Raw genomic sequence first — 25,411 nt, 5'->3', positions numbered from 1 at the left:
ATCAGTTTCCCTTTGTATCTTCCTGTCTACATCTCTTTCTCTTTTTGTTTCTGCCTCTGCCTATCTTCCTTCATCTCTTTGTCCCTCCTGCTGTCTCTTTCTCTCTCTCTCTCTTCCATCCCCCCTCTCTCTCGCCTCCTTACTTTGGGGGTACCTCAGGACTTGCCTGAATTTGGAAAGGACTCTGCAATTACATCTGCTGCCTCCACACCACACTTGAGAAGGATTCATCTGTTTAGTCATGCACCTGTCCAACACCGTGGGAGGATGCGTGAGGGAGGCAGAGACAAAAGATATTTCATTGTCGCATTGTTCTTCCGGCTTCACCTAGAGGCTCCTGGACCGGTGCCTCTTAATAATCCAACAGTGCTGTCAGCCTCACCAAAGAGAAATCACTTTTCCTTGGCCTGCCCCTCTGCAGAATTAATCGGTCCCCTGTAACGAGGATCATCTGTCGCTGGCATGGGCAGGAGTGTGAGCAGAGAAAGAATTCTAGGTGGGGGTTTCCAAACAGGGAACAGGTAGTACTTAAATATTTTTCTATGGCAGCAGGGTGATAGCAAGGAAAGACATTTCTGAGGACAGGACTGTGTCTGCTTTTCTCTTCATTGTATCCCAGCTCTTGTGTCCCAGCATAGTCTGGCATATAGAAGGCACTGAATGAGTGAATGAATGAATGAATGAATGAATGAATGAATGAGTGAATGGGCTTCAATCCTCCCTGTACCAATACTTGATGTGTCTCATTGGACAAGTCACTTTCAATTTCTCATCTGCAAAGTAGTAATCAGACCTGTCCACGGCACCACTGTGGGGAGAGCGGACGTGAAATAGGGTATGTGATGAGTGGGGCCAGACCTCAGCTCCCTGCAGGGCAAGCAGGTCAGGGGAGCTTATTCTTGGAAGAGCTGCAGGGAATGAAAAGTGTGGAGACGGCTTCAGAGATGAGGGCCTATGAGGGAAGGGGTGGGATGTAAAAAGGAGGCCCCAGGCCAGGTAGGAGGATGTGTGTGTGAGACATGTCCTGCTCTGTGCGGTAGGGAGGACCTTCCATCAGGAAGCTGCCATGTGCTGAAGGCGGTCTTCCTGACGCCCACCAGGGACAACTCATCCCCAATGCTGCCCAGGATGCTGAGTGGTGGGATTGCGCTGGAGCTAGCAAGAGCCCAGCTAATGAAACGACCGGTCAGGGTTCATGGTTCAGATGAGGAAGGTCCGCTCACCCTCGGTACCAGCCGCTCCCTCGCCTCCTCCCACTCCACTGGCGCCCCACCTTTTCAATGAGCCCGCTTCTGACCACTCTGCTTAATGCTGCAATCTGCTCCCTGCCCCACCCCCCGCACTCCCCTGACCCTGTTCTTTACTTATCACTTTCTGGTATTCTCGATAGTTTATGAATGAGTTAGGTTGACAGTTTGTCTCCTATAGCGAGAATGTAAACTCCGTGACGATAAGGATCTGTGTCAGTTTTGCTCACTGTATCAAGTGACTAAAATAACTCGACACATAGTAGGTTCTCAGTAAATACTTGTTGAATGAAAGAATGGGGGTGGGATTTTTCATAAGCTTATTGTATCGAGGCCTTTACTTGAACATGCAATGTTCCTGCTGGAAAGGACTTGAGACTATACATTTCACCCACAGAGAAGTCAGGCCCAGAGAAGGGAAATAGCCAAGGTCTCATGGCAAGTTACTGATGGAAACCAGGCTGATCTCTTAAGTCCCACTGATGTGCTCATTCAGTGTACCAGATCCGAGGCCCTGAGACTGGAGAACGGAGGGGCCGGCAGTCACTGCACTTTCCTAGAGACCTTGGGACACCCCGAAAATGCGTGTTTTCTGAGAGCAGGGGGCACAAGGTGGGGAGCAGAGCAGAATGGACCATATCATATAGTCAGCAAGAATATGTGACGTGATTAATCCCAAAGAGTTGGGAAACCATTTCCATTATCCTATTTCCATTTTTTTCCATTTTCTGATCTTTTCTGTTTCCGATTTCAGGACCTGGATTCTTAACATCTCATAGGCATCTTGATGTTAAACTTAACTCCTGTTCTCTCTCGCTTGAACCTGTCCCACCAGCCCCCAGTGTGCTACATTCCAGGTTATGGCACCGCATCCACCCAGGTGCTAAATAGGCAGGAATCATCCTTCATTCCTTCCTCTCCTTCAGGCCCTGCATCCAATCTGTCAGCAGGTCCTTGCATTCGTCCCCAAAACGTGTTTTTCCATCTCTGCTGCCTCTGTCCTGATCCAGGCCCCCTCATCTTTCTCCTGGACCGTTGCAGTGGTCTCCTGGAGGACCTACTTGCTTCCACTCTAGTTTCTCATTTTAAGCACAGCAGTGACCTTTTAAAAATATGAATCAGACCATTTTATTTTCCTGCTTAAAATGCTTTAGTTGCTCCCCATCCACTTAGAAAATCCAGACTCTTTCAGGGAGCCCGGAATAAGGCTCCCGTGCCTTAGCCCTTGCCTGCCTCGCCACGGGAACCCTCTTTCAGTCCCTCTCCCCCACCAGGACCCTTCCCACACGCCGCCCTTCCTCCTTCATAGATGCTGCTGTACCCACTGTCCTCTCTCAGTTCACAGGTCCTCTCCCGAGAGAGGCCTGCCCACACCCCTATCTAAAACAGCACCCCCATTGCCCTCAGCTATGGACCCAGTGCATTTCCTTCATAGCACTATTACAATGGCAATTATGTATTTATTTGAGTTTTTTTTTTATTTGTTATCTGTCTCCAATTCTAGACATAGGAACCACTGTTCTGGTTGTTTTTTCTGTTTGTTTGTTTTATTTTGTTGGTTTGTTTCTTTACCACAAAATACCCTGAGCCTTTCAGAGAGCCTGAACATAGTAGGTGATCAATAAATATACTGAGTGAATGAATGATATATACACCATAGATATTCACTGGTTTTTATTGCCTACAGGACAGAAGTTTAAATTCCTTAATTAGGCGTTCAAAGCCTTCACTGCTGTGTCTCCAGCCTACCTACTATTGCAAGCTCACCTTTAACCATACACTTCAGCTACAGGAGCCCTCGGGCCTTTCTCTGTCTCATTTCTGGTCCAGGATCATTTGCCCCCACCACACTCTGTGCTTCTACTGACACTCGTCTCTCTTCCTCCCCCATTTCCAATTCATCTTTGTCCTTCAAATCTTGGTCCCACTTCCATGAGCCCTTCCACAATTCCTCCACTTGGAATTAAATCTCTTTCTACATGTCCATAAAATTTAGTGTTTAAATTTATGATCACATTCAGGAGAGGAGAAAACATAGGCATGATGTGAAAAAACACTCATGGTTCATATGATAACCTCTATCACTTTCAAGCCACAGGACTCTGGTCAATGAGGTAAACTCTCCTTTTTCAGTTTCCTCCTCTGTAAAATATGTGTAGGATTGTGCGTTCACCTTGCAGGGTATTGTAAGGATTGGTGATAGTAACTACACAGCACAGCGTCCAAAGTAAGCTCAAAAAACACAAAAACAGTAGTTGCTTTTGTGAAGATGACAGTGCAACAGCCTGCTGGGTAATGTAGTCAATTGGGTCGTGGTAGTTTCCTCCTCTAGACTGTACACTGTGTTTGTCTGACTCTTCTTTATCTGACCCCAATCACCCCGTCACCTCGTGTAGCAGTATATATACATCGGAGGGACCCAACAAATGTTCGAATGACCAAATGAGAATGAGCAGTAAGTGTGCCAACCCTCGTTACCTATTGAAGGGTCCCATGAAGTAGGAGGCTGGGGTTACTGACACCCGCCCTTTAGTTCACAACAGCTCTGGGTGGAAGTCGCCGAATCAGTCTGAGTTTCAGACAATCCCCGCAGACCCCTCCTGCTTCACTGACTCCGGGGTCTTTTCCTGCCGTCTGCAAGGTTTGATCAGCGAGCTACAGAAGAATCTGAGAAGGCTGATGTTTTTAACTTACAGACCATCCTGAGATGTTCGTTGGGGGTGGCAATGAATTATTGGCTTCGCCCCAATCTTTTTCTTTCTCAATTCTGCAAAATATTGGAAAGGGTCCCGGCCAAGAGAGTTATTGCCTTCTTCTTGCCTGGACCTTAAATCTTTGTTCAAAGACAGCTTGTTTTAATTGAAAGTGTTCAAGCAGTCTCTCCCCATCTCCCACCCACATCCTGTTTCTTGACTCAAACAGGGTCATTCCAGTAAATAACCTCGAGTAAGGCCCTAAGGATTTGAGGAATATGTAATATGGTTGGAGAGGAAGAAGGAAAGAGGGTTGTCCCAGACAACTCCCACCTTTAAAACACTGTCTTTTAAACAAAGCTAAGCAAAGCTTGTTTAAAATGATCAACACCTCACAGTGGGACGTTTTACGGGAACAGCCCAACTCCTTTCCCTGGTAGAGATCAGGAATATTGATTAACAAGCCTGTCTTCTAGCATGGCTTCAAGCCTACCTGTCAATGCAGGTTGGGAAGGAAGGGTTCGGGCTTCCCTTTTCCCCATTCACTTATTTATTCAGTGAACACGCGTATGTTAGTCAGTTGCACACTTCGTCACATCCCTGTGAGGCAGGCGTTATTGTTCTCATTTATAGATGAGAAAAACAAGGCTCAGAGAGATGGAATCGCTTATGCCAGGTCACACAGTGCTGTAGTTCTCTGTTGCTACAGAACAAATCTCCCCTAAACTTAGTGTGTAAAACAATAGCTATTCTCTCATGCTTTCTGTGGGTCAGAAATTTGGGAAGGGCTCAGCCGAGTGGTTCTAGCTCGGAGTCTTTGATGCAGTTACAGTCAGACAATGGCTCGAGCCGGAATAGAATGCTGGAGGAGCTGTGAGCTAGCCGGGGATCTCTATTATAGTCTCTCCATGTAGTCACAGGGCCTCTCCCTGCAACCTCCACCCCCCCACCCCCCCACCCCCCCACCCCCGCCCAGTTAGCTGCTTTGGGCTTCCTCACAGCATGGGGGCCTCAGACTGTTTGCATGGAGGTTCAGGACCCCAGCTGGAGTCGTCCAACTAGCAAGCTGCAAATTACATCACCTTTTCTGGCCTCTCCTCAGAAGTCCCACAGTGTCACTTCTGCCATTCTTTTGGTTATAAGTGAGTCACAAGCCCACCCAGATTCACGGATGGGGACATAAACCACACCTCTCAGTGGCAGGAGTGTCAAGGTCATATCACAGAATAATGTGTGAGATGGAAGCTATTCTCGCAGACATCTTTGGAAAATACAATCTGTCATACACAGCATATGGCAGAGCCAGGATTTGGATTAGATACATGTGATTCCAAAGCTCCTGCTGCAACTTTTCAGCTCAGTCCACAGGGATCTCTCCTTTCCTATGAGCCCCTAAAGCTCTTAGTGTTGGCATACACAATCATGATTTGGTCTCCTCGAGCTGGCTAGAGCCTGGCTAGGTTAAAGCAGCCAGCTGCCTCTGCAGGCCCTGGCAGTGAGACTGCCTCCTGGGTCTGCCGGTCAGAGAGGCCATGCCCAGTGCCAGCTTGTGAACTTTTTAAAGAAGGAGACAGAGAAGGTCAGTCATATCCAGAGGAAGAAAGCAGGTGGCAGCCTCAGAGCACAGCGAGCCTGAGGCACATCGCACTGTCATAAACAACTTGTCTGGTGTTTTTCCTTCTCCCACCAGGCACTGGCCTGGGATGACTCATCCTTTGACAGAAAAGGTGCCTTCAAGTTGGGAAACAGCCCAGGGTTGCGGAACGCTCACAGTTCTGGAGTCAGACATTCCTGAATTGGGGTTCTGACTACTGTTGCCAGTTATATGGCCTTGGACAAGTTCCTTAACCTTCCAGAGCAAAAGGGAAATAAAACTGCCTCCCTCACTGGGTTGTTTTGAAGGTTAAAATGCACATCTAAACGGAGTACCCAGTGCAGTGCCAGGTACATAGCAGGTACTCCATAAGTGCTAGTTTCCATGGCCTGTGTCATGCCCAACCCCACCTTAGGGACTTTTCAAGACAGTGGTAAGAACTCACTTGACAGTTCCTCAAATGCTAGACCAGCTCCATGACCCTGGATGGATGGAGTGGTGGCTGAAACTTATCCTGTGAAGCGACAACCACACTGAGGTTTCTAGAGGCCGAGAAGGAGTCGGCCCTGTTAGGCACGGGCAGCATGGAGAGTGGCCTGGGAAGGTGGGCATGGTACGGGCAAGGCCTGGAGGCAAAAGCTCAGTGTCACTGGAGTGTGAAGGGCAAGGGGTGAAAGGGGGACGCAGGCAGTCGTGCGGCAGAGTCTCATTAGGACAGAGTGACAGTAATCCGGGGGAAAGGTGGCCCAGGCCTTTTCTAGGACGATAACAGGGGCTAGAGAGAAGTGGACAAACTCAAGAGATAGAAGGTCTCGTGGAGAGGAACTGGTGACAGCCTGGATATCCAGTGCTGAGGTGTATGAGATACGTGATACGTGCTTTGAATGAAGTCAGTTCAGAAGCCATGGAAGTGTGGGGCCCGGGGAGAGAATATCATGGAAGGCTTTGCTAAAGTGATGTCACCTAAATGGAGACTTGATGGGTGTAAATTAGCCAAGGGAAGCAGGGCGGGACTTGAGACAGAGGCCATAGCGCATGTGAAAGCCCAGAGATGTGAGTTACAATGCACAGAGCACATACTCTGTGTTATTGACTAGATGATTGTTGTGCTCATTCATACGAAGGTGTTAATGGTCCATATGGTCCCCAGAGAGCTTGTACTTTAAGAGGTCGTGCATCCGTCCCCTAAAGATTCCTTATTGGTAGATTTCAAGGTGGAATGGGGACACTACTTAAGGTAAGAGTAGATGGCTGATCCCTGAAGGCCAAGCAGGGCCTGGGCTACATACAGCAAAGGGTCTCTTGCTCCTGGGTCCTGCTTCTCTGCCTCCGCCCTGAACCGCCTGGAGCCAGACCACGGGAATCCAGTGATTCCCAAAGGGACACAGTATATTGTAAAAAGCTATGAACACAGGCTTTGAGGTAAGACTACTTAGACCCATATCCTGGCTCCTCTCCCTCCCAGCTTGGTGACGTTAGGCAAATTATAAAACTTCTCTGCACCTGTTTCCTCATCTGTAAATGAGGAAAATAATAGTATCTCCCATTTAAGGTTTCGTGAGAATTTTAAAAGACAGTATGTATAACAAGCTTAGAATAGTGAGTGGTGTGACTATTTTTATTACTGTTACTTGTATTACTCGTCCTCTTTTCACTCTGTCTCAGTCTTTTTTCCAAAGTTGCTCCTTAACACGCATACTTACAGATATGAAGCTGGGGCGGAACGTGGCAAGAACGTTTTTGGATTATTACCGGCTGAACCCCCTGATTGAGAAAGCGGCGGTTCCCACGCCGAGGCTGCGGTAAGTGGCAGAGCAGAGTGGGCTGGAGTCCTGCCTCACTGGTTTCATGTTCAGGGGTGACTTCCCTGAGACCCTCTCTGGCCCTCAGTTTCCCATCTGTGGCACGGGAAAGCAATCCCGGCCCTGCCACAGAGAGTGTAGGAGGCAGAAGAGCTTCACAGCGTATTCCCTGAGTATGTGGTGTCATCATGGGCTCAGACAGGGATACGTAGCCACACGTCTGGGTCTACCATGGGGTCCACAAGGATGGGGGCTGCTGGGGAACCAAGTCCAGTCATTGTTCTACGTTAGTTTGGGTGTTTCCATATGCTACTTCATCTGCTAGCTCATCCTCTGGGATTTCTATATCATCCAGGCTCATAGGCTCTCTGATCCTTCCATTTCTTCCTCTGTAAAGAGGGCACGATGCTGCTCATTTGGAAGATTATTATGAGATGAGCGTTCAAAGACCTTGCACAGCACCAGACATAGATATTTCCCCTCGGTGCAGGGCAGTCCCCTGCCCTCAAGACGGGAAGGTTCAGGCCTGGGCAACACACACCCCTGAGAGGTTTCACCTCGGCTCCTCTGCTGGAGCCAACGTCTTGGGCCAGTGAAGAGAGAAGCTCAGGAGATGATTATCCTTTCTGAGGGCTGGACCAGGGCCCAAAGTCCTGGGCATCCCCATGCCTGCTGGCGGTGAATCCAGGAGCATCTGGGCAGGGACATCCCATGGCACCGGGTTACACTGCCCCTGCCCTGCTTCTTGGCCTTGTTTTCTACCCCCATAGTGGTCCAGCCTCCTTGAAGGACATGAAGATGTCGAACTCACTGCTCCTAATAGACCAGTCTTCTCACTGACCTTGACCATGTACTGTGCTGCCTTTGGGCCTTTGCACCTTCCTCCCTGATGCGCCTTCCTCCCTCCCCTGTTATTAGCAAAAAACTATATTAATCACTATTATTTGAGTGAAGTAATTGTTGTACATGAGCTTATTTATTTATTCCTTGTAAATATTATATGCCCTATATTACAAGTGAGAAGAAGGGAACTTAGAAAGAAGACAATTGCCTGAGGTCAAAGAGTTTTCTGTCAGAGCCAGGACTTGACCCTCGGATTCTATGATTCCAAAGGGGAACTGAAATCCAGCTAAGTTCCACCTGGGCAGTGTGGGTCCACATTCTTTCCCAGGCTCATGCTAGTTGTGGGGTCTTAGGCAAGATTCTTGGCCTCTTGAAACTTTTCTTCTTGTCTTTAAAGTGGAGGTGATAACAACAACCTCCAAAGACAGTTTCAAAGATTCAATACAAGCTTGGCACAGTGCCTGGCAGCCAGTAGGTGCTCAATAAATGCTTTCATCTCTGGTTTCTGGGTTGCAGTCCCAGATGTCCAACGAGCTCATCACCATCTAAGGGAAGCCCCTGGACTTCTCCGGTTGGGCTGGATGATGTCTCAGGTCTCACAACTCCACGCAGAGCCTGCGTGACCGTGTGCCCTGACTCATACTTTGTCTCACATTGTTCACCAGTCATGCGGGGTCTTTGTGCCCCCAATTCTGGTGGAGTAGAAACTCCTTCAGAAGTGTCATGCTTATGCTTATTTCTTCTCTGCTTCTGCTGTGCCTAGACTGTCCTGAGCATGCATTCGTGTATATGTTCTATGAATTCCTTCATTCACTTAGGGAAACATCACTTTATGCCAGGGCCCTGGGGGAAGGAAGGAGCTGGAATGAATAAATGACGAAGGCCTGACCCTGCCTTTGAGGAGCTCACCTCTAGAGGAAAGTGCTCCATTTATTCTTAGAAGTCACTCTTGATTGGTTCAAGTTCTTAAAAATTTAAAGCTTTATAAAGCTCCAAAGAATTCTTAGAATCTCATTTGCAAGTTAATTTGGGGATTGTCTCTGTCAGGTCTCCTGTCAGCCAGAATAAAAGGATCTTGATCATTGACCACATTTTCCTGCACGTTGCGTTGTCACAGACCAACGGAATGGAGCTGACACTGAGGGGACATCTGCAATCACTGAGGGCCCCTCTTCGTGACACTGATGAGGGGCTGGTCAGATGCAGGACTGGAGCCCGTGCCTCACGACCCCCGGCCGGCTGTTCTCAGTATCAGTTAGTGAAGAGTTCTTTGAGATGGGGGAAGCAGGACCCTGACATTGGACCTAACCGATGCAGGGGAATTTTCAGTGCCCTGATTTCACCTGTTCATGGAACCCCTTGTCCTGAGCTTTGAAGCCCTCATTAGAAAATGGCAGAAGGGCTCATTCCTCAAAGCTCACAGCCTTGAGGATTTGAGGTAAACCCACCCTTAAGTTAAGAAAAACAGAATTCACTCCCTCTCCATCCCCACACCTCTGCCTCATCCAACGACGAATACCACTTAGCTCTCAATTAGTCAGAAACTCTTTTAAAATGAATTCCTAGGAGGATAGAAGGCTCTGATTTGGGATTAAAATATTTCCCTTTTCTTGTATCATTTTCCACCCAAGCATCAAATAGCGTAAGTGAAAGAGCAGCTCTAGTTTTAAAGGAAAATTACATGTTTTGACTCAAAATTCATCTTTGTTTTCTCTCACCTCTGTGGATAATTATAATATGTCGGTTTATAGTCTCGTGCTGGCGGGGGCCTGTCAACATCCCTGGGTGCCGGGCCACCCTTCAGAGAAGGTCCCTGGGGAGGGGCAGCAATGTGGACCTGAGAGCACAGGCTCAGGGACACAGCGTTGATGACCAATCTTGAGACCCCACACTTATCTGGACCACAGTGACACAGTCACAGGGCTAAAGCTCAAAATGCCCCATCAAGATAGATAAAAATGAAGACAGGAAACATGAACAGGGCAGGTGAGCTTTGGGGAGAAGACAGAGCATGAGTGTGAAGGGTTGGCTGGTCTCTGAGTATGGGATGGGCTCAGGCTGAGCGACAGGCTGAAAGGACTGGTTCCACGGTGGGGTTTTGATGTGCGTGTCTGTGTGTGGTTTTCTGGGGGGTTTGTTGTTGTTTTGTGTATGTGTGTGTCGGCGGGTGTCATCAGCTACTCAACACACTGGAGACCACCATGTGCCAGGCCCTGTACTGGGTGCTTGGGGACACATAGATAGCCCCTGCCCATCAGAAGCCAAATTTACAGAGGAGAAAGGCATGTACGTAGGCAAAGATAACAAACAATATGGAAGAGTGTATAAAAGTGCTTAGCTACGTATCAGAGTATACCCTCTCTCCAATACCTACCATGGCTCCCTATTACCCTCAGGATAATGTTCCCATTCATCTTCTTGCTAATTCAAAACCCTGGTGTACACTTGAAACTTCCTTTACTGCCTCCTAGCACACCCTTTCCTCTTGTGAACACCATCTTCACCCCACCTGCTTTCTAACACCTCACGCTCAGTACTTCAAAGTGAACGAGTCAGCTAGTTTCAAGCCTCCCTCCATGTCTTTGTTTGTCCTTTTCCCTCCTTTGCAATCTTCTCCCTTTTTGTTGTCAGATGATGAACTCCTACTTATCTTTCAAAGCCCAGTCCAAACACCACATCTCTGTTTCTGTGTCCCTGTTCTCTACCTGAGATACAGCTGTTTTCTCTCTGCTGGATTCCTGACTGCATTTCGCACACACCTGCAAAATGTCTTGGAGTGTGTTGTCACGGCCTCTGTGCAGGTCTGGCTTCTCCACTAGACAGGTTGCTCCTTGAGGTTGCTCTTAGTCACTTTTGTGTGTTTTGTATACAGTGCAGGAGCTGGCATGGAGTAAGTCCTAAATAAGCCCTGAGTTACGTATGAATTACACAACGATAGAACTGAAAAAGCTCTTAAGAGTTATCTACTGTAACCCCTTCGTGCTATAGGAAAGAAAAGTGAGGCCCAGTTGGAAATTACTCTCCCACACCATCTGGAAAGCATTTGGGGCCAGCAAGAGTATCCAAGAGGGCTTCAGGGAGGAAGTGACGTTTGAACTTGGTTTTAAAGGACATTTGGAATTGACATGGATGAAGTAGAAGGGGACAGAAGAGATTCCCTGTTGGGGGATAGGGTGTGGAAGGTGGGAAACAGGACCTAAAAAGAGGCATTCTAAGGTAATGCCAAGACCTAGATGTTTAGAGCCACAGAGATGGTAAATATAAGACTAAAAGTGTATTTCTGTTCATTAAGCATTCCTCAAGCACCTACTCCATACCAGGACTGTTGTGCTATGTTCGGGAATTATAGAGAAAAATCAAACAACTCGAACTCATATTCTTTTGAGAGAAACAGACGGACAAAGAACTACCTAGACAGTGGTGTGCTCAGGCCTGAGGCACAAAGTGCTTCAGAAACCTCAAGAGAGACCTGTTTTCTGGAAAGTCATCTTCCCAAAAGAGGTGAGTCTGGCGAGGTAGGGGAAGGCATTATACAAAGAGAAACAGCCTCTGCAGGAGCCCGGAAGTATGCGATGTGGGTCTGGTCTCTCTCTGGGCCCCCATCTTTAGTTACAGAGGCTCTTTGCCTCTATAATGACCCCACCAGTCATTCTGCACATTCACACCCCTCCCTGGCCACTGCACACCCTATCCCCATGTCACCACCTACCTCAGGCTGTCCCACCTGTGACCATACCTCTACTACCATAAAAACACCCATCTTATTTCCCATACTCCTTTGGATGTTAAGAACCACACCCCTCAGTGACGTATGAATGGCACCTGTGATTTGCAAAGCACTTCCCCCAATCCCCATACACAAGGGCCTATGAGGCAGGAAGGATGTGGTACCTTGGATGTGCTCCAGGCTGTCGATGGGTCCTGAGGTCTAGCTATACCGCGCCCATGGTAGACAGGCTGCCATGTTAGCAAGGCCCTTCAGGGAGTGTGCAATTTCTACCAGTGAGGCTTCCTGCTGGGGAGATATTATGAAGCAAAGTGTCTGTTTTATGTGCTGCCTCTTGTTCTGTCTTTATTCGTGACTCATCAACAATGAAGGAAAATGGATACTCCAAGGTCAGAGTATGATGGGTTACAACAAGTCATTTCTTCAATCCTAATTCAAACAGCCCAAGAGAGTCCCATATTTATGGCATTTACCATTTCCTGCATTGTAGTTCTTTATCATTCTGTGTAGTTATGTTGCACAACTGTCTCCTCTTCTGTATGCAGCCTGTGAACAGCATCAATGTCTGACTCATTTTTGTCACCTCCAGAGACTGTTGGACCACACCTAGCTGCCAGCACCATGCCTTTGTGAGTTGCAGAAGGCAAGGGAAGACACTAGGTGCATTTACTCCTAGTGTCTCATTTACCTCACAACACCCCTACAAGATTGGAATGTTTTATCCCCACTTTACAAATGAAGTTCAGAGAAGTTAAATAACTTGCCCAAAGTCACACGTCTCATATATAGCTGACCTGGGAATTCAGTTGAGTTCTTTTTGGCTCTAAAGCCCACTCTTTCCACTGCAAAGACACCTTAGTCCAGTGCATGAATTAATGGCACATCAACTAATCAGTCACAACATAACAAACAAACAAGTCCCTTTGTGAAGGAAAAATGCAAAAAATGTGGTCCCTGCCTGCAAGGAGCTCATAACCTAGGGTATGAGGAAACAAGACAGTTTCCTCAGACAATTACAATTCCTCAGACAATTACTAAAGAGTAGCGTTAAGGGTTTTGCACTGGGTGCTGGGTGCTAAGACACAGCGATGACCCAGACACATCTCTGCCTTCCAAGAGACCCCAAGCTTGTGGGGAAGACAGGCCCATCATGCAATGCCATAGTTAAGCTACATTGAGGAATATAAAGGGAACTCTGGAGCCCAGATGGTTGTGAAAGGAATGAGGTCCTAAGCTCTTCCAAGCTATAGCTCTTCTGTGTGTCCATCTGTATCCCATTGTGAATGGATAGAATGAGTTAGAATCAAGGTAGAAACATGGAAGAGTTCAGCTGCAGGACAGTTAAGTTTTCTCCATAACCAGAATGATAAAATATATCCATCCATCCACCTAATAGTCATTCATTGAGCCATGGTGCTTGCTTTGAGCCAGGTCCTGGTTTCCCAAGAGAAGACAAGGCCACTGTTCTAGGAGGTCACAGTCCAGTGGGGGAGATAGACATGCACACGTGATCTCAATATAGTGTGTATATGTGCTGTCTTTCTTCTCTCTTTCTGTTATCTCCCCCTTTGCAGGAAAGAAAAACCCCTTCCCTACAAGTACCCACTCCTGAGGGGCCCGGCCAGCAACTACCCCAACGGCAAAGGGAACAAGAAGAGCTCAGTGAACCACAAAGACCCTTCAAACTCTTTTTAAGGACGTGGAGTCCAGGGAGGGCTTGTGGAAGCAGGAGCATGCGTTTTCTGCTGGGGCATGAAATTAATCACCCTTCTAGTTTCCAAGATAAAGGTTGTGGGATAATGAATAAGCTAGCAAAGGGGAAGAGAAAAAAGTGAGAAATTTCATCATCAATTTTCCCCTTTACCAATGGAAAATCAATTGTAAGCCTTCAGCTTAAGGCTCAGGAACAAAATAGGAGATTCAAACCAGGCGAGTACAGATGCTCTTTCCCACCACATACACATCCTCACGGGAAGAGGAAAACCTACACATCCTTTTTGAGAAATTTGACACATCTCAGGTAAACGCTTTCAAGCCCCTTTACCTTTTTAAGTTGCCTGGTTACTACAGATGGTTACCTTTTAAAATAAGCTGTGGCTGTTTACAGTTTTGAAAAACCGCGTCCGTATTTGCTGATTCAGAGCAACAACAACACATACAATCCAAGACAAATGTACTGTGGGGAACAATGGGACAGAATTTTTGAAATCACAGTGGTCTTAGATATTTTGGTCACTTTATGTCTGAGCTGCACGCTGCCTGACTCCCAAACCCCAGCTCTCAGAAAACTGTTCTAAGAGCTATTTCCCAATGACCCAGGTAGTTTAAATGAGATTTCAGCTCCAAAGACAAAAAGTATCGGTCATTCATTCCAAAAGGACTATCATGGTTAATATCTCCAGATCCTGGTGTTATGAGTCAAGCCTGGCCACTGAAGAGGTGGGCATTTATACCTGCTGTGGGGAAAGACTGGTTGTCAGGTAAGGGAGATGCAGAAGACAAAAGGGTGCACTCTGAGTCAGGGGGGATGATAAACTAAAACAACAGCAGTAGCAATTCCCAAGGTGGGGCAATCTTATTATTGTGCATTTTTCTAAAGAGTAAAGTGCCTTTGTATGATGAATGGGTCCAGGAGAGTCTGCTCTCTTCCTGTCTGTGAGGCGGCAGGCTGAGTCACCATGACAGCCTGCTAATTAAAATGACCTCCCGGAAATGAGGATTAGGAGCTAGGGAGAGGTAGGGAGGCTCAAGGGAGACAGGACCTTTAGCACAAAGCTCCCGTTAAGCATTTTTTTGCTTTGGGTTGGAGATTTTCTAAGTTTGTTGCAAAACTCAAGAGCAAAGCTTATTCTCCCTTTGCTTATTGGTTTTCAGAAATTATAACAAAGAACCATATGCTAGCTGGCTACAAATGTTGTGTTGTATATACAGCTTCTCCTCTGGGTTCTTGTTGCCCAGATTAACACAAATAAAGTGGTTTCTGCTGCTCTTCTGTTTCTGTGAGCATTCTTGGCACTCCTTCAAGAACCAAGCAGCCAACCCAAATTTGGTGTAGCCATCACTTTGCTGTCAGGGACTGTATCATAAAGATAAGGAAGAACTGTCAAGACTTGACTTTCCAGGAGATCCCATGTCAACGTCCTGGGGAGTTTTAATTGACTGAAACCAGCTCAACGTGGGCCAAAACTGTGACATGCCTTTCAGAAATGATAACATTTCCTGAGACGGCATAAATAGAGGCAGATTGCATAAAACAAGAAAGATGATAGTCCAGATCTATTTTTCTCTGGTTAGACTGCTTCTATATGTTGTCACTATATTTAAGCCCCACTTTAAAAAAAAAAAAAAAAAAACTGCTTTGATTGATTGGATCACAAGCCTCACAAGCAGCAAGTATGCTAGTGGTTTGCAGGCAAAGACTTGGAGGTAGGCAACTCTGGGTTCTAATTCTGAAACTGAACCCTGATTCTGTTTCTTAATGTCTGTGTGTCTGTGTTATGTTGGGCAAGTGATTTAACCTCTCTGAATCTTAGTTTTCTCACTGGTAACATGGTAATGGTAATATCTACCTCATTATAGTAGTTATGTGGGTTTAACAGATTTAGGTATGGGAAATGCCAGCCAAGGTGCTCAATAAATGGTAACTATGTTATTGGGAATATGGCCAGAATGGGGAGGTGTCTGAAAATCATTTTCCATTAGGAATGGATGAGGAGACTGGAACTGTTTGTCCCTGAGATGAAAAATAAGGTGAGTAGGGATAGGAAAGCAAGGTCACAATCTCTACAAAGTTAGAAGGATATCGTGGATATTCCTTTTTTTTTTTTTCTGTCCCAAGGAAGCACACTTGTTCTGTGCTGTCAAAGGTAAGAACCAAATCAATGCAGGTATTCTCAGAGGTAATACAGATTTCAGCTCAAAAACAAGGAAGACTTTCTAGTGAATAGAGTGGCTAACGATTGGATGGGCTCCCTTGGAAACAGTGAGCTCCCTACCAGCAGACGTATTCAAACAGTCTTAATGAACATCTGTCATGGAGGAAATGGGGAGTTCCTTCTCTAGAAGGAGGCTGGGGACTCTGTGGCATAACCTCCTAGTCTCTAAATCTGGAGAGAAATGACATGAGACAGGAGGGTACGTTCTGGTATCAGGGAATGGAGTGTACAATATAAAAAGCATACTTTAATGCTAAACAGTGACATTAAATGTCTCTACATTACAGCATATGGATCCTGGTAACATTTAGCATTCTTTAAGAGAGAAAAATACATGGCCATAAGCCGACTGTGAGACGTTTTTGCAGAAGGACTGACTGCTTACATTGGCAGAGCAGAGAGGAAAGGTCTAGCCAAGAGACGAGGGGTTGCCAGTGGACCTCCTTGTGTCCTTGGCTCAGCGACTCACTAGCTTTCTTGGACCAGGTTCTCCCCACCCGTGGTCTCAAGTTAGAGGGGAAGGGTTTCAGCACTGAGATGGAGGACAGCAGCAGCCCAGACGGTGAACCAGCCAGAAGCTACTCACTCACTTAACCCCAGCAGGGGGCGCTCTAAGCTCTCTTCTCATCTGCCACTTTCTTCTCAGGATAGAGAGAGCCACAAGTGGGTAGAACCTACTCCCAACCAGTGTCCTGAGAGGAGTGAGACAACTAAATCCAAAAAGAAGTGTGGAGAGGGGAGGGACATGCTTGGCTTCTACGTTGCTCGCACAGAACTCTCCATAAACAGTGCCAGTATTTTTCTGCGTCAATCCAGAGGCTCAGAGACAGCACTATAGGTCTGTTGACCCTCAAAAACTGTGATAGACAAGCAGATGGCTCCCCAGGTTCTTGTGCTGAGACCCGCAGCAGCGACTGTCGTTAGCTTAGCAGCAGCAGCAGCAGCCAGGAGCTTTTAGCTAGGAGTGTTCCCTATTGCCTTTGAATGGGGAGAGGCACAGGATGAGCCTGTATCTTTCACTGTAAGCCAATGGCATGCCTGAGACTTCCCCAAGAGGACCCCAACTCGTCTTCCTAAGTAGTAAGAGCAGGGCCAACCATGGAAGCCTGGAGTGATTCACGTCTGTTGAGCATTAGTTCATACATCCACCAAACGTTTATTGAACTGTGTGCCAGGCATTGTGCTAGAGGCCTTTGCATCCATTGTCTTACTGGATATTCCCAACAGTCCATTGAGGTAAGTATCATTTTTTCCATTTCCCAAGTGAGAAAATTGGGACCGCTAAAGGTAAAAATCCTCTGTTTGCATTCATATGGCTGATGAGAGTCTGGATTCAAACCCAGTTCCCTTTCCACTACTCTGCACTGGGCCCTCTCCATATGTGTCTAGGTCAAATCAGGTCAAAACAGGAAAACAGGAGAAGCAGAATGAATAACAAGTAAACAATGGCATTACTTAGAGGTAGTGGGGGGTGGAGATCAAGGAAGGGAGCATGTAAGTTTCCAGGCTGGGTATATGTGTAAGGATTTCAGGACTTTTTAGCACCGCCTGCTGAAACCCTGCCTTCTTCCCATCTCTCATTCCCACGTGCCTGTCTAAGTTCCTGCTGGGCATTCCAGCAGGATAGGGTTTGGGTCAGAGGCCCATTTATCAGTTGACGTGCAGAGGCTTCTATATCTTCTGGGACCCTTGGAAGCTCAGCAAGGTAGTCATTTCAGGGGCCATCCTGGCACCCACTGGGTTACTAAGCCCAGGCAGATAATCTAGTTCAGGGTCAGTATCACTCCCTCCTTCTAAAGTGTGTGAGTTTGAGCTGAGCCTACTGTATCCCTCAATTGTTATTCAGGAGTCCTGCTTCCTAAGCACTTTAAAGACACCAAAATTAGAGGTCCTTTTCCTCATGACTCAGCTCAGTCAAGGGGGCACCAGGGCAGGCAGAACAAAGCAGACATTATGACCTAGGAATAGCCTGGGTTTAAAAAGTCGGACAAACTGAAGTGTGAACCCCAGCTCTTCTATTGACTTGCCATATGCCTCTGGGCAAAGAGTTTAACCTCTTTAAGCCTTAGAATCTTCATCTGTAAAGTGGGAATGAAAATATCTACCTCCCACAGTTATTGTGAGGATTAAATATTATAAAATCTGTACACAATATAGTGCTTGTAGTTAATACTGTGTTGTGCACTTAAACATTTGGTAAGACCATAGAGCTCATGGTAAGTGTTCTTATAACAAAAAAGATAACAACAAAGTGGCACAAGGAAATTTTGGGAGGTGATGAATGTCTTCTACCTTGATTATAGTGATGGTTTCAGGTGTTTGCATAAGTCCAAACTCATCAAATTGTATACATTAAATATGTGCAGTTTTTGTGTATCAGTTTTTGTATGTTATACCTCAGTTAAAACTGTTTAAGAAAATGTAATACCATCTATAAAATACCTGTCTGAGAGCAGAACTCTGTCTCCAAATCAATTGCTTCTTAGGGTTGGAAATCCTTTTTTGTTGAAGACAAAGAGTCCTTTTACTGAAGTGCAGACAGAAGGACAAACCCTTCCTGAGGACAGGAGTGACGGAAGTGTCCAGGAATGAGGAGAGTGTCCAGAAAAATGACAGTCACACTGGGAGATCAGTGTCAGGGAAGCTCAGCCGTATTCATCATGTGGTCTCAGCACTTCACACAGATTGTGTGGTAGTCTGTGCTTGCTGAGTGTGGAATGAGCACATGTTGAGGGTAGTCCAAAGGCTCTGGACCCTCAAGGGATAGGGAAGAGGCTTTGTAAGTTGGGGCTCTGAACAGATGGGAAGACGCATTCAGACACAATGTCCGAATTGAGGCAGAATGGACAAGACTGAAATGAAAGGGGGCATGAATTCTGTAAGGAACCATGCTTTCTTAAAATAACAGCACATCTTAGCAGGATTATGAGGCTCTTTCTATGTTGTTTTTGATTGGCAGACAGCTTCTCAGGGATCGTCTCTATGAAGTTATATCATGCCAATGCGTTCTGCCAGCTGCAACTCAGGACTTTCCTGAAGCACTCTCACCTCTATTAGTTCTTCCTACTCTCGCCAAACTCAGGTGCATGCTGGACATGGGTTATTTCCCCCATTTTGCAGATGAAGAAACTGAGATTAGTGTGATTAAGTCCTTTCCCATGGTCCACAGCTAGTAAGTACCTAAAACAGGACCTGGGCACGTCCTGTCTCTGCCACACCCCACCGCCTCTGTGTTCAATCCCAAACCTTCACACGAAGCCAGACCAATTCAGAAAGTCATCTCTATGACACTATATATAACAAATTTTACTTGTCCCCCAAAGACCTGAGATTTATTTTTGGCTGACCCCATGTCACTCTGAAGTTCAAATCTGCTTCTCTCTGGCAACATCAGCTGTCTTCATGAATATTTCCTTTTTCCATCTTGTTACCCTAGCTGGGAACCTTGTCGTGTCTTAACTCCCTTCTGTCCCCCCACACAGCCAGCCAGTCACCATGCCCACTGCTTCTGCCTCTGTGATATTTCTGCCTTCGAGTAGTATAACAGAGTGACTTTAGAGTCAGACAGACCTGAGTTTTCATTTCAGCTCCACCACTTGCTATTTTTATCTTGTGCGTCATTTAAAGCAGAGATTACTTCCCCCATCTTCCAAATGGAGAAATAATCCTTACTGGCAGGATTGTTCTGCATTTCCCTTCCTACATGGTTTGACGTAATAGCCCCTCCTTGGCCTCCCTGCCCCCAATGCCCTCCTGCTAACCCATTCCGTCTCCAGAGAAGATTCCTGAATCTCTTATGAAAACTGACCCTGTGTGTACGGCGTCTCTTTCACATCAACTGTGCAAGCCAGGGGCTTTGATGTCATCCGCATTTGTGTCTTTCACACATCGCTTCTGATCAGTTGCTGCGTCCTGCCTTTTCTGCTTGCTCAGTGTCGCGCATAGCCATCCACCATCTCCACTTCTAACTAAAGAAAACCCTTCGCATCACCCAAGACTTGGCTCAGATATCCCAACTCCACGATGTCCTCCCCAGTCTCTTCAGTTATAATTAATTGCTTCCTTGTCTTGTCTCCCTCAGCACTTTGCTTATTTACCTATTTATCAATTATTTCACTCATCACCTACGCTGTTATCATTTAATTTCTTTGAGAGCAGAGATTGGGCCTTATTCATCTCTATGCCTCTTATAGTACCGAACACAGTTCCAGACATATCAAAGGTGCTCAGTAAATGTAGCAGAATAAAAGAAAAAAATGAGTGAATCTTAAATCCAAAATGTCATCCTGAGCTCATTCTAATAACTGGATCCTAATTACAGACTTATCTCCCCAAAGCACTGACTACTACTACTGCTGCTACTACTGCTGCTATTACTGCTACTACTGCTAATCTACTACAACCACTACTTCTGCTGCTCCTGTTACCACTACTACTACTGCTACCATTACTACTATTATTGTTAATCTGATGCTGCTACTACTGCTGCTACTACTGATCTACTAGTACTATTACTATTACTACGAATCTACTACTACTACTATTGCTACTGTTACTACTATTACTGCTGCTACTCTACTACTACTGTTACTATTGCTACTGCTAATCTACTACTATTACTATTCCCACTAATCAACTACTACTACTATTACTACTATTACTGCTGCTAATCTACTACTATTACTATTACTACTGTTAATCTACTACTACTGTTACTATTACTACTAATGTACTACCACTATTACTACTATTACTGCTGCTAATCTACTACCACTATTACTACTATTACTGCTGCTAATCTACTACTACTGTTACTATTACTACTGCTAATCTACTACTATTACTATTCCCACTAATCGACTACTACCACTATTACTACTATTACTGCTGCTAATCTACTACTACTGTTACTATTACTACTAATCTACTGCGGCCGCCGCCGCCGCCCTGCCCAGGTTGAGTGCCTGTTTGGCTCTGGGCCCTGCACTGCTTGCTTTATCTTATGTGATCTCATATAATCCTCACAACAGCCCTATGAAGCCAGAGTTATTCTCTTCATTTTCCTAATAAGGAAACAGAAGTTTAGAGAGGTGAAATAATCTGTCCCGTGTCACAGCTCATTAGTGGGGGGCCTGGCTGTCACCAGACTCCAGTGCTTGCCATTCTCCCTTCTTTCTCAGTCTCTCCATTCTCCCCTCTGCCTTTTTGTGTACAGTCCTAAGACTGACAATACAGTAAATATTTAATGCTGGTTATAAAAAGCCTCTGCCTCAGGCAGCTCACTGGTTCATTTTTGTTCCTGTACACGACCTCATTTTGCCTCATTCCCCTGAGCCTGGCTCTAGGTGTTCTCCTTTGCAGCTGGATGTCCCTGCACGTCCTCCAGGCCTGAGTCTCTTCCTTTGAAATAACTGCCAAGAAATGATCGTCTTAACAGACAGAGCTGGCGCTACCCCCAGAGTTGTAAGAACAAGAGATGTGTTGCCAGGAGGTCAGGATGGGGCAGTGCACAGGAGGCCCAGGCCCTCAATTAGCCCGCCCTGCCTCCACTCCTGCATTATAAAGCAGGCTTGTCACCAGCTAGAGGGCGTTTTCCCACCACATATCCCAAATCACTTCCTATCGTCCTCACTCCCTCAGATTTAAAGACGTGACCATTAAATCTGAAACTGGTTTTCTGCTCCCAGATCTGATACTGCCTGGCTGTGTGACATTAAGTAAATCTTTTGCCCTGTCTGGAGTTATCCCAGAGTTTCAATTGGTTTCAGTTTCTTACCCTTTGATATGGGGGCATAACCCCTATATCAAAGCTACTCCCAAGAGTATTGTGAAGATAAGATGAGAGGATGAATGTGAAAGGACAGTATTTTGAAAAGTATTTCCCAGTATTTTCTGTCCTTCTTCCTAGATCTCATAAAGGTCCCCACTTTGTCCATGCTTTGCCTTTGACCTGGATTGTCCTGTCATTATCATCCAACAAAATGTATTAAACATCTTGTGTTTGTCAAGCACTTCCCATTCCTCTCTGCGGCCCTGATTTCTATCTATCCTTCAAGACCCCTCCTCCAGGAAGTCTTCCCTGACCTCCCAGCCCTCATAGATAACTCTTCCTCTGAGCTTCTAAGAGAACTATTGTCTAAGCACCTCATTTGGCATTAGCAATGACTTTGGTATTTTGATTTTCCTGTGTCTCAGCTCTGTCTTCCCAACTCATCTTGAACTGCTCTTGGGGTGAGATGATTAGTGATGACAACAACTAGTCTTACTCATTGCTCAGGCCCCGGGACCCAGCTCAAGGCCAGGCAGAGAGTAACCAATCATGGGAGTTTGCCGGTATCACTGCTGCTCCTGCTGATAGGGAGGAAGATGAAGATGGCTGCTCTGTACAGAACGTTTCTGTGATGCTGACACCATCCTTCTCTACCTCCCTCAAGACGTTCATAAATACGGACAACACCTTAAAATTCTGGGCAAAGTGGAGCAAACGTAGTTTACAGGCCCAGATAGGAAGCTGTCAAATGTTAAGGCTAAGAGCATCCATGGGAGAGAGACAAAGAAAGGAAAGGGATGAAGAGTGGCTAGGAGAGGTGACAGATAATTGGCTATGCTGGATTTGAGTGTGTGTGTGTGTGTGTGTGTGTGTGTGTGTGTGTGTGTGCGCCCTAGTACATTGGCATTACATGTGAGGTTTTTATGAGTCACTTCTTTATATGTGAGTGAAAAATGCATGAGCTTGTGTAGTTGTGAATGTTTGTTGCATCACTGAGTATTAGATGACAGACCCTTGTCAATTGTAAGCACATTTTCACTGCAACTTCTAGTCAGAGGTCCTGGCTTAAGTTTCTGTTTGAAATTCTATCTAATCTCTCGACATTTCATCAATATCAATGGGTCACCCATCTGCCCAGCCTCCCTGGACTGTGCCCAGCAGAATGTCAGGGCCACCTCTCGTCCTGCCCAGTCCCGGTGAAGGCTGATGCTGATTCCAGCCAGGCCAGTCCCTTGGGGTGGGAAGCTCGCCAGGATCCTTCCCTGACTCTGTCAGCAAGCAATCTCGTACTTAGGTCTCTTTCCTATATTTCAGCCTTTGTGTTCCCATCTGTTTTTCTCTCTTTCTCCTTCTTTAGGCCAGTCTTGACTAAAGGTTAAAACAATAACCTGTGATGTGGTGTTAGAAGGGAGAGACTGCTTTCTTTAATGCCCAGTTCTTCTCCAAACTGCTCCTGGAGAGCTAAATGCCATGGGTCCTGAATTTTCATTTCTATTCAATTTTAGAAGCACTCACTGAGGGCCTGCTGTAAACTGGGCTGAGTAGTGGGTGGTGGTTGGAGTGGAGGGTGCACGATTGTGAGTAAACACTTCGTTGCTCTGGTCCAGAGAGCAGCTTCAGGAGCCTGCACACTTGGCACTTGGCCTTTGTTGAGATGCAAATACACAGGATGGGGATTTTCAAAAATTAAACATGGTTCCTCGTGGATGCCTTCATTTGTTCTTTAGTAAGTTCATTCATTCACTCATTCCTCCTTTTGTTCGTTTGTTCATTCACCCTTAGGCAGGCCATGCGGTTTGCTAGAAAGAGTGCTAACCCAGAAGTCTGAATTTAAGCCTGATGCAGCTGCTTTCATCCTCCCTCTTTGAACCTCAATTCCCTCACCTGCAAGGATGGAATTAAGAAAGATTGCTTTTCCTAATTCAAAGGCTTGCTTTCAGGAACTTCAGGGGAAATGGCTGCAGTGAGGAGAAGGAACAAATGGTCTCTGTGTGCATCCATTCTACAACCACACGATAAGAGGGGGATGAGGGCAAGAGACGGGGACCTCAAAGTGATCCATTAGAAAGAGCCGGAACTGGAAGCAAAGATATCTGGAATCTAAGCCCAGTCTACTAGCATTTCTGTAATTATAGAAAAGTCATTCTCTCTCTTGCTTAGCCTCAGTGTGCCCATCTAACACATGAGCCTGTCAAAGTAGGTGATCACTGAGGCCTCCTGCAGTGCTCCCATTTTAGGGTCCTAGGACCCCTCCCCACACAGTTGCCTATGCTGAAAGATGGTGTCATATCCACCTTGATAAGCATTTCAGGCAGCTAGACCCCAATGCTGTGGGCAAGATGTCCAGGCAGTACATATTCATACTCAGCTCAGCAACACTGGTGATGAGGGTGTCGGCCTCCCAAAGATTCTCTCTATCCTCAGACCTGATGCTGAACCAGAGACCGTGGGAGAGATGAGACCAGCGGGTGACACGGCGAACTTTGCATGCAGAAGGTGCAGTGCTATGGACCTAATTAACATCACCATGTAATCTGAGCTGCCAGACAGAATAAATAAAGCCATGTTTTATCTTCAGTGTTGGTTAACAGTGAGTAACAAATAGACTTGTGCATTATTTACTAGATCTCACTGCACAGACCTGCCCTAGACCCTGTGAGAAGGCGCAGTCTGATCCCAAGGGTGTGCACTATAAATTGCTTGCCAAGCAGCTGCAGAATGAGGTCCCTGACTGGGTGCCGCTATAGACTCGTGTGGAGGCGAGGCGGGCACAGGAGTACGGACCCTGCACTCTGACAGACCCAGCTCTGCCACCAGGTGACCTGAGCCACCTCTATCAACCTCAGTTTCCTCACTTAGAAAATGGGATTAATTAATTTCTGGGTTACAGGGGGTTTGTGAGGAATAAATGACATGAAGTGAATAAAGTCCCTAGCAAAGGGAAGTATCCCTTCCAGGGTAACTGTGTTTATTAGTCACAACCACATTACTCTTAAGCTCAGTATTTCTAGGGTAGTCAGTCGAGCCCGCACGCTGGCATACGCTCTTGGAAGCTGTGGTCCCTCGTTGTAAATGGATGATGAGGTAATAGGGTCTGCCTTTATCAATAGCAAATGATCGTTTGTCCATTTCCAGCAGTGTCCTCCTCTCCTGTCATTATATTATCATCAATCTCCCTCCCTTTTTGCCTGCCTGCCTGCCTTCCTTCGCTCATTTATTCATAATGGCTGCGATGGTATCTTCCTTTGGGTCCTCCCAACAGCAGGCACTGGGACAAGAAATTGAGAGCAAGCACCTTATTTGCCAGATGAAACCTGAAAGCAGAAGTAAGGGGAAGGCAAAAGTGAGACAGGACAGAGGGAAAAAAAACACAGTAAAAGGTGTGGCAATGAGCTAATTACCACTGAGGAGAAAGGAGTCTCAATCCCTCTGGGAGTTTCTTAGAAATGGTATAAAAACACTCCCCAGAGTTGTCTCCCCCTAGAACAAGGAGACAGTTGAGGGTTGCTTTCTTGGGCATAAATTTCCCTTCCCGGTTGTTCCTCTGGAAGGCTGATCCCCAAGGCAGCTCAGGTCCGCTCAATAAGGGATGGCAGCCAAGTGCATGGAACTGTCCATCATGGCTGTGCTGAAATCAGGTGAGTGGGGGAGACGTGTGGCAGGCAGTGCAGTGCCTGCTACACGTGGGCACAGGAGGATCCTCACTGGAGGGGAATGTCCCTCCAGTGAGGGGTGGCTGGGAAGTTTGGTAGGGACAATGTCTAAGTCAGCTCTGCATCCTGAGGATTAGCACAGTGCCT

The 25,411-nt window shown here is 46.4% G+C and overlaps 1 protein-coding gene across 7 annotated transcripts in view; it reads left to right on the top strand.

The window, feature by feature from the left end:
- AGBL4 (AGBL carboxypeptidase 4) overlaps positions 1 to 25,411 on the top strand; it is a 1,099,729-nt gene that overhangs the window by 1,052,838 nt on the left and 21,480 nt on the right. For 2 of the 7 annotated variants that reach the window (XM_074334703.1, XM_074334697.1), the window contains 3 exons: positions 7,240 to 7,336; positions 11,472 to 11,680; positions 13,481 to 14,894. In XM_074334703.1, coding sequence (XP_074190804.1) covers positions 7,240 to 7,336; positions 11,472 to 11,680; positions 13,481 to 13,518 — 344 coding nt within the window. In that variant the 3' untranslated portion in view covers positions 13,519 to 14,894. Of the gene's footprint in view, positions 1 to 7,239; positions 7,337 to 11,471; positions 11,681 to 13,480; positions 14,895 to 20,162; positions 20,347 to 24,035; positions 24,189 to 25,411 lie in introns of those variants that run through there. The other 5 variants (XM_074334699.1, XM_074334701.1, XM_074334700.1 and 2 more) reach the window with 4 other exon arrangements.

Source organism: Rhinolophus sinicus, linkage group LG06 (genome assembly GCF_036562045.2).
Source record: "Rhinolophus sinicus isolate RSC01 linkage group LG06, ASM3656204v1, whole genome shotgun sequence".
Classification (NCBI taxonomy): Eukaryota; Metazoa; Chordata; class Mammalia; order Chiroptera; family Rhinolophidae; genus Rhinolophus; species Rhinolophus sinicus.
The sequence above is the reverse complement of the archived record's forward strand: the minus strand, read 5'-3'. Positions and strand labels throughout refer to the sequence as shown.